At 26.8% G+C, this 14,099-nt stretch overlaps 1 protein-coding gene across 1 annotated transcript in view; it reads right to left on the bottom strand.

Moving 5' to 3' along the window:
• Positions 1 to 561: 561 nt before the first annotated feature.
• Positions 562 to 14,099, bottom strand: part of LOC136092248 (dnaJ homolog subfamily A member 2-like) — a 41,433-nt gene continuing 27,895 nt past the window's right edge. The window contains exons 8-12 of the mRNA XM_065820029.1: positions 11,631 to 11,707; positions 8,539 to 8,604; positions 8,239 to 8,437; positions 4,435 to 4,562; positions 562 to 843 (exon numbers count right to left, since the gene is read on the bottom strand). Of these exons, the coding sequence (XP_065676101.1) occupies positions 637 to 843; positions 4,435 to 4,562; positions 8,239 to 8,437; positions 8,539 to 8,604; positions 11,631 to 11,707 (677 nt within the window). The 3' untranslated portion in view covers positions 562 to 636. The remainder of the gene's footprint in view (positions 844 to 4,434; positions 4,563 to 8,238; positions 8,438 to 8,538; positions 8,605 to 11,630; positions 11,708 to 14,099) is intronic.

Genomic DNA, 14,099 nt, shown 5'->3' with positions numbered 1-14,099 from the left:
ATGATCGACAGCATCGAATGCTTTTGATAGGTCGATGAAAATAACTAATGCATATTTAGATTTTTCAAAGAATTAATGATTTTTTTTGTCTAAATTGGATAACTGCGTGTTCAGTTGAACTATTTTTTTAAAGCCAAATTGGTGGTTGTAGAAAAAAATAAAAGAATACTCTGCAAGTATAAATGTCATCGCATGATTACCCACTCTTTTCAACACGGCTCGAGGAATATTTTCTTGCAACAGATCTAGACAGAGTTAGTAGACAGTAGCTAATATAAACCTTTAAGTCGCGAACTTTGTTTTATCATCAAAATCTGACTAAAATCTAGACTATTATTTGTTGTAAACAATTTAGGCCTCAGTAAAACATCTGAAAAATATTTCAACTTTTAGATAGGATTTAGAACGATTTTGTTGTAAATTAAATTAGTAGATTCAAGATTTTTGTAGATCTAAACGTGACAAGTTAAAATCATGTTGCCTTTTTGTTTTTAAATGTAATAAAATTTAAAATTAGATTCACAATATAGGTAATTTTAACTCAAGAGAAAACATTATTACTTAAAACATGACAAGTCCAAAATATATTTGACAAATATTTTATCATTTTCGAAATTTACAAACTGTTAGCCGATATTATTGTTGAGCGCAAGACATTCCTTGACCATGGGGACCATGCCCATCATCGTCACCATCATCATCTTGATGATAAGCCTCACGTTGGTTGGAAGTACCACTATCCATTGACGCATCGTAACTACTGAGCATAACCTCTTGTACGTCTTCACGTGTCATATCAATGTCAGTCACCTTAGCTCGCGGTGGAAGAATACTCTCGAGAAGCTACAAAAATTACGCGCAAATGGTAATGATACTCAATATACTCAAATTAACATTACATACACAACATATAATATTTTAAGTATTATTAGTATAATATAAGTATTATTATAATACTGTAAGTACTAGTATAAGTATTTTTAGTATTATAGTAAAAAATCTCAACTAAACATTTTCATGATGCAATTGAGAACATGAGTTGTAATAAAGTATAAAAATTGCAAAGATATTAGATGTACTCTCGCGTGCTTATTGCACGAGATCTTTATTAAACTTCGGAAATTTTTTTCACCCACCCAATGGGGTGTGAGAAGCCACCACCCACCTTGGGGCGGGTGAAAATTAAGAACAAGACTAAACTAAGATTAAGACTATTAAGTTTAATAATTTCTACTTGTTATCAACAAAAGAAAATTACTTCAAGACTTAAAAAAACAACAACATACTAAGTGTACTTTAAACATTAGAAAGAAATCTTACTATATTACAGGCCTTGGCTACGTGCGACTTTTATAAAGATCGTAGCAATTTATCTTTATAAAGGTTTTCTTTTTTTTTATCTTTATAATTTATCTTTATAAACTCTTAAAATAAATTTTTTTAAATATGAATTCAATTAAATTTTTTTTAAATAACTAAAGCGTTTTTGTTACATTTATATTATATTTTTTCATCCTTTTCATTTTTAGTTAAAATTTTTTACGTATTTTTAATTTAGGCTGATTTTTATTAACTTCTATTTGGGTTTCTTTTTGGTTTTCTATTTTTTTTCTTTTGTGTGAACGGTGAATAAAGATGACAATAATTATTAAATAAAACAATTGTAATTGTTAATCTATGATGTCTTGATATCGTGTGAATAATATTTTCTGATATCATCATTAGGTGGTTGCATAGCAATAACCGGCAAAGGTCATTATAAATTTCACGAAAAATAATGTAGAAGTTTCTTTTTTTTTTGTAAAATAGTTTAACATCTTCAATTTATCTCCTTCAAAAAACTGCCAAATGTTACATAATAAAAGGTATCCTCTGGGTTTTCATCATCACGAATAATGTACCCAGCAAAATAAACTTATGACATTTAGTATCAACACTTAATGAATCTTCCATAAAAATTAATTTGTTAATTATATTAGGGGTCGTCCACAAATTACGTCGGCAATTTTTGACCCTCCCTTCCCTCATTACAACATAACTTTTTAGCAACAAGAGTCGTCACAAAACCACTAACCCTTCCCCCTTTAAGTGTAACGTAATTTATGGATGACCCATTACAAATACCTTCGGTTGGTAAAAATTTACATTTTGGACAAAGAGTGATACGAAACAATATTGTTTAATACATCAGAACTTTTCTCAAATGTTAATAGCAACATTGTACAATATATGGTTACTTTTTTCAAGAACTTGTTAAACAGAAATGACAATTGAGCCCTCCTGAGCCTTGAAATTTTCCAAAAAGCTTTTCTAATGAGTCTGTTTTGAAATTGAGTAAATAATACATACTGATGAGTTGTGTCTAAAAGATATTTTGACAACTGAAAAAAACCATAACATGTTTGAGCTAAAGAATTAGTAATCTCTAGTTAGTAATTTTATTCCTTTTTGATTTGCCATTTTTCTATTATATTGCAAAATATTTTCCTTGCAGAAAGTTTACCTAAATTCTCATCAATACTCAGTGTAGTTAAGGCGATTTATAATCATTCGAGTTCTTTTATTTGAAATTAGCATGTCCAAACAAGAGTTTTAAATGTTATAATTACCCTTTAAAAGTAAATCTAAAGAACACCATTTTGGAGTCTTTAGATCAATTTCGCTCATCGACGTTAACATGAACTTAGCTAAAATCTTTTGAAAAAGTGCCTTAACCCACTATAGATCCCAGTTCTTATCGGTTCTGACGTATGTTAACTATATATAGTTGTCAAAATTCAATATTTCTATAAATTTTCACAAAAGATACTAGAATTCCGATCAAAAAAGAGCTTATAATTAAGAAAAATTGCCAATAAACGATCAGAACAGATCATATTATTAAACTATGATGTTGATTTCACCTAAAATTCGCATTTATTTAAAATCTTATTTAAATTTGGATAAGCGATTGTGATTTTTAGATTCTTTTTTAAAAAAATAATCTTCAGTCTGGGTTTTTTCGCTACAAACATTTATATTTTATAATAACGCAAAATTTATCTGTTTACTTTTTTTCATCTTTTTATAATTCACAGACCTGATAATTTAACGGAAATACTACGTATTTCCGTTAAATTATCAGGTCTGTGAATTATAAAAAGTTATCATAGTCAATTATCGTAGTCAGAATTATCGTAGTTAAAATATCATACAAACGCTAAAATATTTTAAAACTGCCTTAACAACACCGAGTAGCAGAAGCAAAAGCCTCTTCGATTAAAATCTTTCAAACAAATGTCTGCATAAAGATTGCGAAAATTATATATTTTTCAAAATTAAATGACTTAAGATACTAAAATAATCGTCCCTTCATCATCATGCAGGTCTGAATGACTTTTTAATGCTACTAATGTTTAATCACAAAACACTTGAAGGCAAGTGATATCTTTTTGACTTTTGTATAGATTTTAGATAGAAGCTTCTGTTAATTTACACATTTTAGAAATATTTAATGCTTCAAGCTTGTATAAATTAATAATATTAACCCATCGTGCTATTTTTGTCTCCCTCCATTATTGTGAAATTCAAGAGTTAAAGAGCAAGGAAACGGTTGAGAACTTGAAAAGTTGTAGGTTGTACATGATTCAGGAAGACATGTAGATGGAAAAGAGATTCAAAGGATTGTAGTAAGGTAAATAAAAACTTGATGAATAAAAGTTTTTAGAGAATGCAGGGACAGATACAGTAAAAGGATACCACTTTACTGAATGAGGAGTAAGAAAAAAATGAATTTTGGTTGATGGAACTAGAGATGTTGGCTCCTTTAAGCAGCCACTATGATAGTATTTTTAAAAAAGAGAAAAAGATGCAACCTTACAACAATGGGAGAGAGGCTCAAGCTCGGCAGGTAAAGCATGTTCAACTACATTTACAATGCTTTTTTGGACCTTGTCTAAAAGAAAAAGAGCATTATTAGAAAAACCAGCTCAAATATGACAACATCATTCTTTACAAGTACAAAGAAGAGATTTGTGGAGGTAGAGAATGGAATCAGGAGTAAGATAGTGACGAGAACAATAGAAAAGCAACCCTAGCTAATATTAACTTTTTATAGAAATGATTGTATATATGGTTTGAATGAGCGGTCAGTAGTGAACAAGAAGACATAAAGAAGAGGACTCAGTGAGGGGGAGTTAATATTCATTAATATAGGAATGTCAACAGCATTGCGATAGTTGTTTGCAGTAAATAACTAGATTCTGTTGGAGTTAAAAGTGCAAACCTTAAACTGAATCTTTCCGCCACTATAATTCAATAACATCAGTCAATACAAAATCTTATTAATACTTATTCTCTAATTTATCTATTGCTAAATATAGCCCTTCAATTAAAAGTTAGATAAAAATAAAAAAATAAATTAAAATGGACTTTTCAATGAAACCAAAGACTTACTTTTAACTTTTCCAATTCCAGGTAATTATTTTGTGGGAAAATTATATCAAACGATACAAACATGTGACCTTTATCAAAGGGACTTCGATAATGAGGCATGCCTTCATTGAGCAATACACGAGTTGAATCTGAAAAAAATAAAAAAAAACATAAATATAATTATTAAGTAGAAATCTAGTACCTTCAGTAACCTTAAAAGTAACTAAGTAATAATTATACCCTTAGAAAAGATTATCTAGGATTAAATCTTAAACATATTATTTTGAGTTTGAATAAAAACTAATAGATCTTATGTTAATCTCTGGGTGTTTATTGTTAACACGATTTTAAAATTGCGGTAGTGCCGTAGTGGTAGAACGTGAGTAAGAAGTTCTGAGTTCCATCTCCGCCATGCTCCTGGTAGTAATTTGCTCAAACTGTTTCTCTGTGCAGCGGCCTTGTTTTTTTAAGGTTCATGTTTTGGAGTTATAGAGTTTAGAGAGGGTTGAAACCTTAACTAAAGTAGTCTCCTCAACTGTAGTGACTTTGTTGGCCTTGGGGAGGTAAATTGAAATTTAATAATAAAATTTGAAAATATTAGTTTTAAGGGTCGGGACAAATCTTTATTGGAGGATTTTACTTATGGTTTATCTTTATGGTTACCTTGCAGAGGCTTTAAAATATCTTTTTTTTTTAATGAATTACTAGTTTCTTACTACCGATACTTTTTAGTTCATTATTTTTCACAGTTTATTTTAGCTTAGATCTTATGCTTTAGGGCATCCTCCAGGGATAATAAAAATGTCAATTATTAATTGAAAATAAGTACTGGTGAAGATTTTTTAATTTTTTGCCAATCAAATTTAAACAAAGCCGAATATGAAGTCCTCATAAAACTTAGGTCAATAAATATACGATTTGCTATTCGTTTCACTACTTGTTAAAATCCAATTTAAAGTTCAGGAATCTGATTTTTTAGTAACAATTGCTACAAAAATTATTTCCTTGGGACATTATTAGCAATTTGTATAATTTTTTCTAGACATTAATAACCATTGGTGCACAAATAACACTGGGCAACAATAAATTTTTTTTTTTGTATCCATCCAGTTGGAATCACATAACTATATCACTAAAATTAAAAGTAACCATATTGAATTGGGGGAAAACAAGCTATTCTTTCTTATACGCAAAGTCAAGAAAACATCATTTAACAATAACTTTATTTCCTACAATTACTTTAAAAGTTAATCAAAAGAAACAGCGAATAGATGTTTGCAAAATATAAGTCTTTTAGGTGATTTTACTTACTTTTAGATCTGTTTAAATAAAATGACGCCTTACATTGCTGTCTACATATAATTTTAGTTATTTTAGGGTATAAAAAGTACTGCATTTTAATAATTATTTACCAGTACTAAATTAAGATGCAAATTAAAAGTAACCCACCAGTAATAAAGTGTGCCGAATAAACATAAACATAACAAGAGAAACTTTTTTTTTTTTTAGGAAACCATTTTTTGCTACACGCACTACTAAATACTGCGCGATTTATCGTATTCAACCACTTTCTTTTAAGTACTTCATTTTTAGGAAGACATAAGTTTTTATTTTTTATTTTTATTTTGTTAGTGTAACTTAATGCACAACAATTTTTTAGGATTAAAATTATACTAATTTTGGGCTGAGAAAAAAAGAAAATGAAAATGAAAATTTTTTATTAGCTCTAGTTTCTGAGATATACAATAATTTTTTATTTCAGTTAATTTGCAACAGAGCAATATGACATAATTTACATATTCTAATATTTAAAGTACATTTGGTCTTTTTTACAGATATTTTCTAACAGTTTTAAACTGTTAGAATATATCTGTAAAAAAGACCAAATATCTTTAAATATTATAAGAATATGTAAATATATTCTAACAGATATATTCTAACAGTTTTAAACAAAGAAATCATGATCATCAAGTTAATAGGGTTAAAGATAATTATGGAGTATCGTCATAAGAATGTGATCTTTTTGCTTTCCTTTTGTAGACAAATTCTGGAGCATCCCTACACACGAACCAACAGTAATCTGATTAGCCTCATTCCAATGACCATGATATTTTTGTTTCATTACAGAAATAACTTGGTGAAACCTTTCCCTATGTTTATCACTAACAGCTCCACAACTGAGGGATACAGAAAGGAGGGGGGGGGAGAAAGAAGTCTAGAAATGAATCTTGAGGAACATGTTACATCTAAGTTGATGGTATTTTTGCAGAAGTACTGTTATCAATTGAATGTAGTTATCTCTTTTGTTGCCTAAAAATCCACAAGTCACTCCCTTAAGAGCTTCACAAGTTTCCTTATCATGCCCCTTCAAAACTTCATCTGTGTTGAGATTTCTTGCAGGCCAGTCTTCTTTTATATGTGAACTTCTGCCTCTACTGTCCCACAAACACTAAAAGCAGCAGTATTTAGTATACCCTAATTGCATTACTAAAAGTATAGCAATGACTTTTAGATCACCACAAATTTTCTATTTGTGTTTTAATTAATTAAGTTAATTCAACCCTTGCCTTGAAAGAAATTTTTTGCTTTTATTTCTTAAACTAGAGCTAATATGTCATTTTTCAATTCAGCAGATGGAAAATACATAAATAACTAATTTTGGTTCCAAAACAAAATCACTGTTGGGCAGTGTAATTAATAAATTTGACAAATTAGATGTATATATGTATATTATTATAAATTTGATAAATGCGGTAGTGGTGTAGTGGTAAAGCGCTCGCTTCATAAGCGAGAGGTTCCGAGTATGATCCCCACCACGTCCCTGGTAGTACCACGCTCAACTTGTTTTTCCGCGCAGCGGCCTTGTTTGCCAAGGTTCGTGTTTCGGAGTTATAGAGTTGAGAGAGGGTTATAACCACAATTAAGTAGCCTCTTCGTCTGTAGTGGCCTTCTGGGCCTTGGGGAGGTGAATTAACATTAATAAAAAAAAAATAATATATATATATATGTATATTTTTAACTGGTCCCTAATATTTTGAAAAAAAAGTTTTTTAAAATTATGTCATGTTGGGTCTTAAAAGCAGCGAAATTATATAAAAATTTTAAAACTGATCATTTCATATTACAATTATTATTTCAGATTTAATCGCATAAAAACTATTGTTTTTTTAACTAGAAATAAAAAAAGTGCATTTTTCCAAGTGCAAGTTTTATTGAAAATGCTTTTTCAAATTTATTTTTTATAAAGTAGTAATAGTAATATATTTAAATAATCTTTATTTAATCTATCTTTTTAGATTAGGTGACAAATAAAAAAAAACAAAAACAAAAAAAACAAACAAACAATAAATTATACCAAAATTTATGGTTTGTAAAATATAAACGTGAAAAAAAAAGCATTTGATATATAACAATATCTAAAAAGTCAATATTTGTAGCTACTAAAGCACGAATTAATTAATAAACTTGCACCTCATCTTCAGTTTTTTTAATTATTTTATCTGAATTTTTGATGTAAATAGCGTTTATATCCAACGTAATTGTCATTCAAACTTTTGTAAAAATTTTCTTTACATAAACCTCAAAATGGTTTTTTTATAAAATAAATTAATTTTTTTATCTTACCGCTTATAGAACCATTTAAAAGTTAAAAAATCATAAAAAGTTGCTTAACAGAAATCACTTTAGGCATACATAAAACGTGTACATAAATTGCCAGCAGTGTAACTCTCTGATTTCTGATGAGTCTAGGCAGTATGATGAATTGATGAAACAGTGTACTACTACTACCAACAACATAAAATTTTTAGAATAAAAATAAAGTACCTGGTTCAATAACTTTTCCAGCACTGCTTGTAACAAGTAATTCACGATTGTCTAAATGTTGAATTGGTATAACAAACCCACATAGAGCTTCAGTCAAACCAATTGTTAGTTTCAAGTATAAGTCATCGCCTTTTCTCTTATAGCGCGGATGTTCAACTTGCTTTAGAACAATTATGACATCTCCACTTTCAATACCAGGCTATCAATGTTATAGATATTTTAAAACACGTAGAACTGACAAAAACCTTGCATGTTTAAAATGTAAATTGTGCAAAAAAATACAAATATTTTTACACTTACCTGTTGGTCTCCTTCATTGTGGAATGTTATCTTCTGAGAATCTTTCATCCCCTTGTCAACTTGTACCTAACAACAACAACAAGTAAAAGTATATATAGTATTTATATTATAATCAGACTCGGGCAGGAATGGCGTATGATTGAACGCTATTGCAGACCAAAGGAAAGATTTTTTTTTTATTGACATTTTGACCACAACTGTTTAAATGTTTTAATAATTTCAGAACATTTCAGAAACATAGATCATTCAGGTTATATTTTAAAAATCCAGAAAACTGTAGCAGGTGAAATCTCTGGAAAAAATCAGGAATATATTTTTCCTTATTTTCCTCCTAATTTTACTTTTAGCTGAGTTGCTTCCAAGCTTTTTTCAAACTCAACCTAAATTTATATGAGTGATGATTAAGAAAGCTTAAAAAACAAATATATTACAAAAATATATACCAAAACTTTTATGTATGGAAAACGTTTTGGACATCCGGAAAAACTAAAAGTTAAGAAAAATATCTGGAATTCCGAAAAAGATAAGAAAATATAAAAAAAAGATTTTTTCCTGCAGAAAGCATTTCAGGAATAAATTAAACTATGATAAAAATTAAAAAAACTTAAGAAAAAAGAAAACAATTCCTTACAAAAAAGAAAATATGTAAGCTTTGAGATAAAACTCAAAAAATTCAAACTCGGAGCAAAAATTACTTTTTGTTACGTTTTTAATTGCATTTGAAGCAAGTTCTTTAAAACTTATTTTATGAAAAGTTTTATTTAAGCAGTCTTTTCAAAACAGCAATTTTTAATCATTTTATGCTCTGATTTAAAGTCAAGTTTAAAAAAAAAAAAATTTAAACAATTCTTTGTAAAAAAAGAAACAAATAAATAAAGCAATTGAATAATTCCATTGCAAGGGAAGATTTTAATTTAACTTATTCATAATTTAAAGTAACTTAAAAAAAAGAAGATCTTTTAAAAGATTTTTAGAAAGACATGGAAGGAGTTATAATAGTGGAAATAGTTTCAAATGTTTAAATTTATCCAAGCCTATAATGTAATATAATGTAATATAATACAATAATGTAATATAATGTAATATAATACAATAATGTAATATAATACAATGTAATATATACAACAAAGAAAATTTATTATAACAAACTAATTACTCAATTCCTATTATAATATATTTATGTGAAAATATAATGTATTTATATGAAATTATAACTAAAATTATAACGTAAAATAAATTTTTATTATACTTAATGTAACTATATATGTATGTAATTGTATACCGCATAGTATTGATTTCTTTGACAGTTCATTATTACTAAATTATTCCATATTTACAGTTAACTTTTTTTTTATTCATTTTAATTTTCTTAATAAACTACTACCTTTCAACAGAAAACTTTTTTTTTAATCTATCAATTTAAAAATTTAAATAAAGTTCTTCTTTTTTTTTTAAATTCAATTTTTTGGAGTTTTAAACAAAACATCCTGAAAACAAAAAAAATCTTTATATTTCTGCACTGGACCAGAAATAAAAAAGATTGGAACTACAAGCATACAAGCAACAGCTATTTAAGGTGGGAGTAAAAAAAATATTAAAAAAATGTGTGGAGTCATTAAAAAAAAAATACCAACTTCGACTCCAATCGTTGAAATTATCAGAGTACGACTCTGACATCAAAGCAAAATCTTTGAAAAATTTTTCCAATTCTTTAAAAAATATTATGCGATAATTAAGAATTTTTTTTTCTTCCAAATATATGAAAAAATTTTTGAAGGTTAAATATTTTGTACACGCGCGTGCAATACCAAGAACTTTTACTATTAGAATTGCAGTTGCAATTTCGTTTAGTGACTCCAACTCTGCTAAAAATTTTGTGACTTCGACTCCACAGCCCTGTGTAAAAGTGCAAGAAAGCAATTGATAAAAGGCTTAAAATAAAAGGATGTGATTATGCTAGGATTGAGTTTTGGTTGATAGAAAAAGTGAATATAAAATGCCTGGTATCTGGTTTTATAGTCACTTGTTCTATCAATAAAAAAATTTTATATTCACTTGTTCTATCAAACAGCAGCTTTTTGTAGCTACTGAGTGCCCTGTTTGGACCCTGAGAATCATGAGAAAACCAAGATGAAGCTGGCTACCAAGCACATTTCTGCTTGGCAGCTTGAGCACATCTAACAACATTTACAATATGATTTTAGACTTTGTTCAAAATGGTGTCTCATTAGAAGAACCAGTTATGAACCAGTAACAATAATGACAAGTATAAATAAGATACTTATAAAAAAGAACGTAAAAGGAGGTAAGAAAAATAGTAAACACACTATTAAAACTGTTAACAATTATTTTTTGTTATTATTAAAATCGTTAACAATTATTTTTTGTTATTATTAAAATCGTTAACAATTATTTTTTGTTATTATTAAAATCGTTAACAATTATTTTTTATTTATTTATTTATGAAATAAATAAAAAATAATTTTAAAACTTATAAAACAATACTCAACACAAACTTATCACAAGATCTGTATCAGATACATCTTGAATAAATATTGCAAGACATTTCAATATCTTGAATATGTCAATAGAATAAGGCTAAAATTCTAGTATACTTAAAAATTTACTTTATTTTAACTTAGAGTTTCAAGTGCCTTAAACTTAAAAAAAAAGGAAATAAAGAATATTTGTCTTTCAAACTACTGCACACCGCCTATACCCAAACTATCAGTAAACGCATGTACCAAAACCTTAATGTTACTTCCAGTCACCAACCTTAATGTACCAACCTAATGCTTTAATGTTGTCACTCATTTCTTTATTCATGTAAGCACTTATCGAAACCAAATTAATTTTTTCATATAATATCTTTTATTTTAACCGCAAAATATTTACAAATTAACATATAAAAAATAAGTTCTAAAAAGCAAAAAAAAATTCAGTAATTTGAAGGCCCTTAACTTATAATTTACATATACTAAAAAACTTATAATTTACTTATAATCTACTAAAAAAAATAAAATGAAAAAACTTATAATTTACTTATAATTTATTAAAAAAAATGAAATGAAAAAAGTAAAAATGAAAAATACCTCTAAAATTTTTGTTTCATCGCACACTTTTTTACCGAGACATTTTTTACATCTGTTTTTAGCATCGATAACTTCTCCTGAAAATGATTTATAAATAATAATAAAATTATTAAAAGATAATAATAAACAATAAACTACAAATTTAATAATGATTATTAAAACAAGTAGGCATATTGGAATAAAAAGAAAGCAAAATAGATAAAATATATAAAACAAAAATATATCGAAAAAGATCTTAAAAATTTTTGTTCTAAAAAATTTGCCAGAAATATTGTGTTTTAATATCAAGAAGCTTAATTGGGTTTTATTTAAAGTCAATTGGTTTAATTGGTAAATTTAATTTTATTTAAAGTCAATTTTAAAGTCAAGAATACGAAGTAATAAATCAATACTTGCAAATCAAATTGACACAAACCATGATTTTCTTTTAATTTTTGAAAACCCTTAGTTTCCCTTCAGGGGGCAAAAACTTTCAGAGCTTTTTTATTATTGAAAAAGTGTCAGAAAGTTAGACCTACAAAAATCACGACCTACTAAGTTGTTCTATAAAACATCTACTAAAAATTGAAATTAATTTTCAGATAACTTACTGAGTCCTCAATTGTTTTCAACTAACTATAGTCTCTTTTATTTTCAAACAATTTATGACGTTTTTAACCGATTTACTTTTCGACCTATTTTATAAATTTTCATTTTCAACCAATTTGAGCTAAATCAATTTTCAAAAGATTATCTGATCTGTGTTTTTTAACGTCTTTTTAAACTAAAGGTTTTTTTTAAAATTAACAATCAATAAGTTTTCCAAGCATTCATTGAACCTTATCTCCCGATTCTGAAGACAGCACTTCAACCACTACACCAAGGCTGATCAAATTTGGCTTGTATTTAAATCAACAACAAAATATAAAAAATACATACCCGAAAGGCGTAGTTATAAAATTGAAAATACAGTTGGTTGAAAAACTCAGTAGGTCAAAAATACAGTAGTTCAATGATTTAGTAAGTTGGAAAATTAGTAGTACATGTTTTAATTAGGTATAAATATAAACATCAAAAATTGTTGGCTGAAAATCAAATATATCACAATCTATGATTTACAAAATTTCAAAATTAGGTTCAGTTATAGGCCAACATTGAAAAATAATTTGTAAGTTAAAAATAGGCTTTACCCTCTAAACCCCCTGCCCTCCTCCACAAAAAAAAAATTAAACAATTTTTAAATTGTATCAAAAAACCCTATTATCCATAAAAATTTAGCAATACTATTATAATATGGTTCTTTACATTTTTTGAGGAAATATTAAAAGATGAAATAAGAAAAACAGAAGACAAAGAAAAAAAACAAATTATGTTTTTAAAAGACCAGATTAAAAAAAAGGAATTCCTGGAAGTGGAGATTAAAGATATGAGTATAACATAAGTTTTAAAAAAGCAAAACTAAATAAAAACTCAATAGCAGAATTATCTAATAACAATTTCATTTATCCAGATAAGTAAGAAAATATTGACATCGATTTTAATGAAATTTCAAATGTTCAAAACTCCCTACTTATTTCTAAAAATATTCTTTATTCATTGATACTCTTGTTATCAAGTATATTAAGAAAGGATTTTTTAATATATTTGATAACCTGGGTATCAACATTAGGAATGTTAAAGGGTCTGAGTTTGGGCCAAAGTAATTAACAGCCCTTATCAATGCTCCCACAAAATATTGCAAAAATTAATATTTTTAACAAATAGAGTACACATCCATATAAAGAAGTTTTATGTGTATATATATATATATATATATATATATATATATATATATATATATATATATATATATACACACACAAACACACACAGATATATATATATATATATATATATATATATATATATATATATATATATATATATATATATATATATATATATCAGTATTCTCTGTTTGAAGTGTAATACCAGTGCACGAAAAAGCATTGGTTGGATGGTCATTTTTAGGGTGGTGTGCACAATTTAAAAAGTTTATTTTTTTTATTATTAAAATAAAAATAAAAACAGCAACAACAAAAAAAAAGAATGCTTTTAAATAATTCTAGAATGGATAGTTTAAAAAAATGCAGTAAAACTAACATTTCATTTAAACTCTAGATAAAATAATTAAAATGAAAACAATAAATAAAAAGTAAAAAATGTTTTATATAAATATTAAACAAAATAATTAAAATAAAAACGAAAAGAAACATGTGTTAATTAAATATTAACTGAATGAATTAAAAAAACAACAACAAAAACAAAACAAAAAACGTTTGATAATATTTATATTAAACAAAATAAATAAAAACAGAAAGATAAGTGTTGTGTTTATATTTTAAATGAAATAATTAAAAATACCAGCAAAACAAACATTTAATTTGAATTCTAGATATAAATAATTTTTAAAAAATGTAAAAAAACACACATATATTTCCACTATACGTA

This window comes from Hydra vulgaris, chromosome 15, assembly GCF_038396675.1.
Source record: "Hydra vulgaris chromosome 15, alternate assembly HydraT2T_AEP".
NCBI lineage: Eukaryota > Metazoa > Cnidaria > Hydrozoa > Anthoathecata > Hydridae > Hydra > Hydra vulgaris.
The sequence above is the reverse complement of the archived record's forward strand: the minus strand, read 5'-3'. Positions and strand labels throughout refer to the sequence as shown.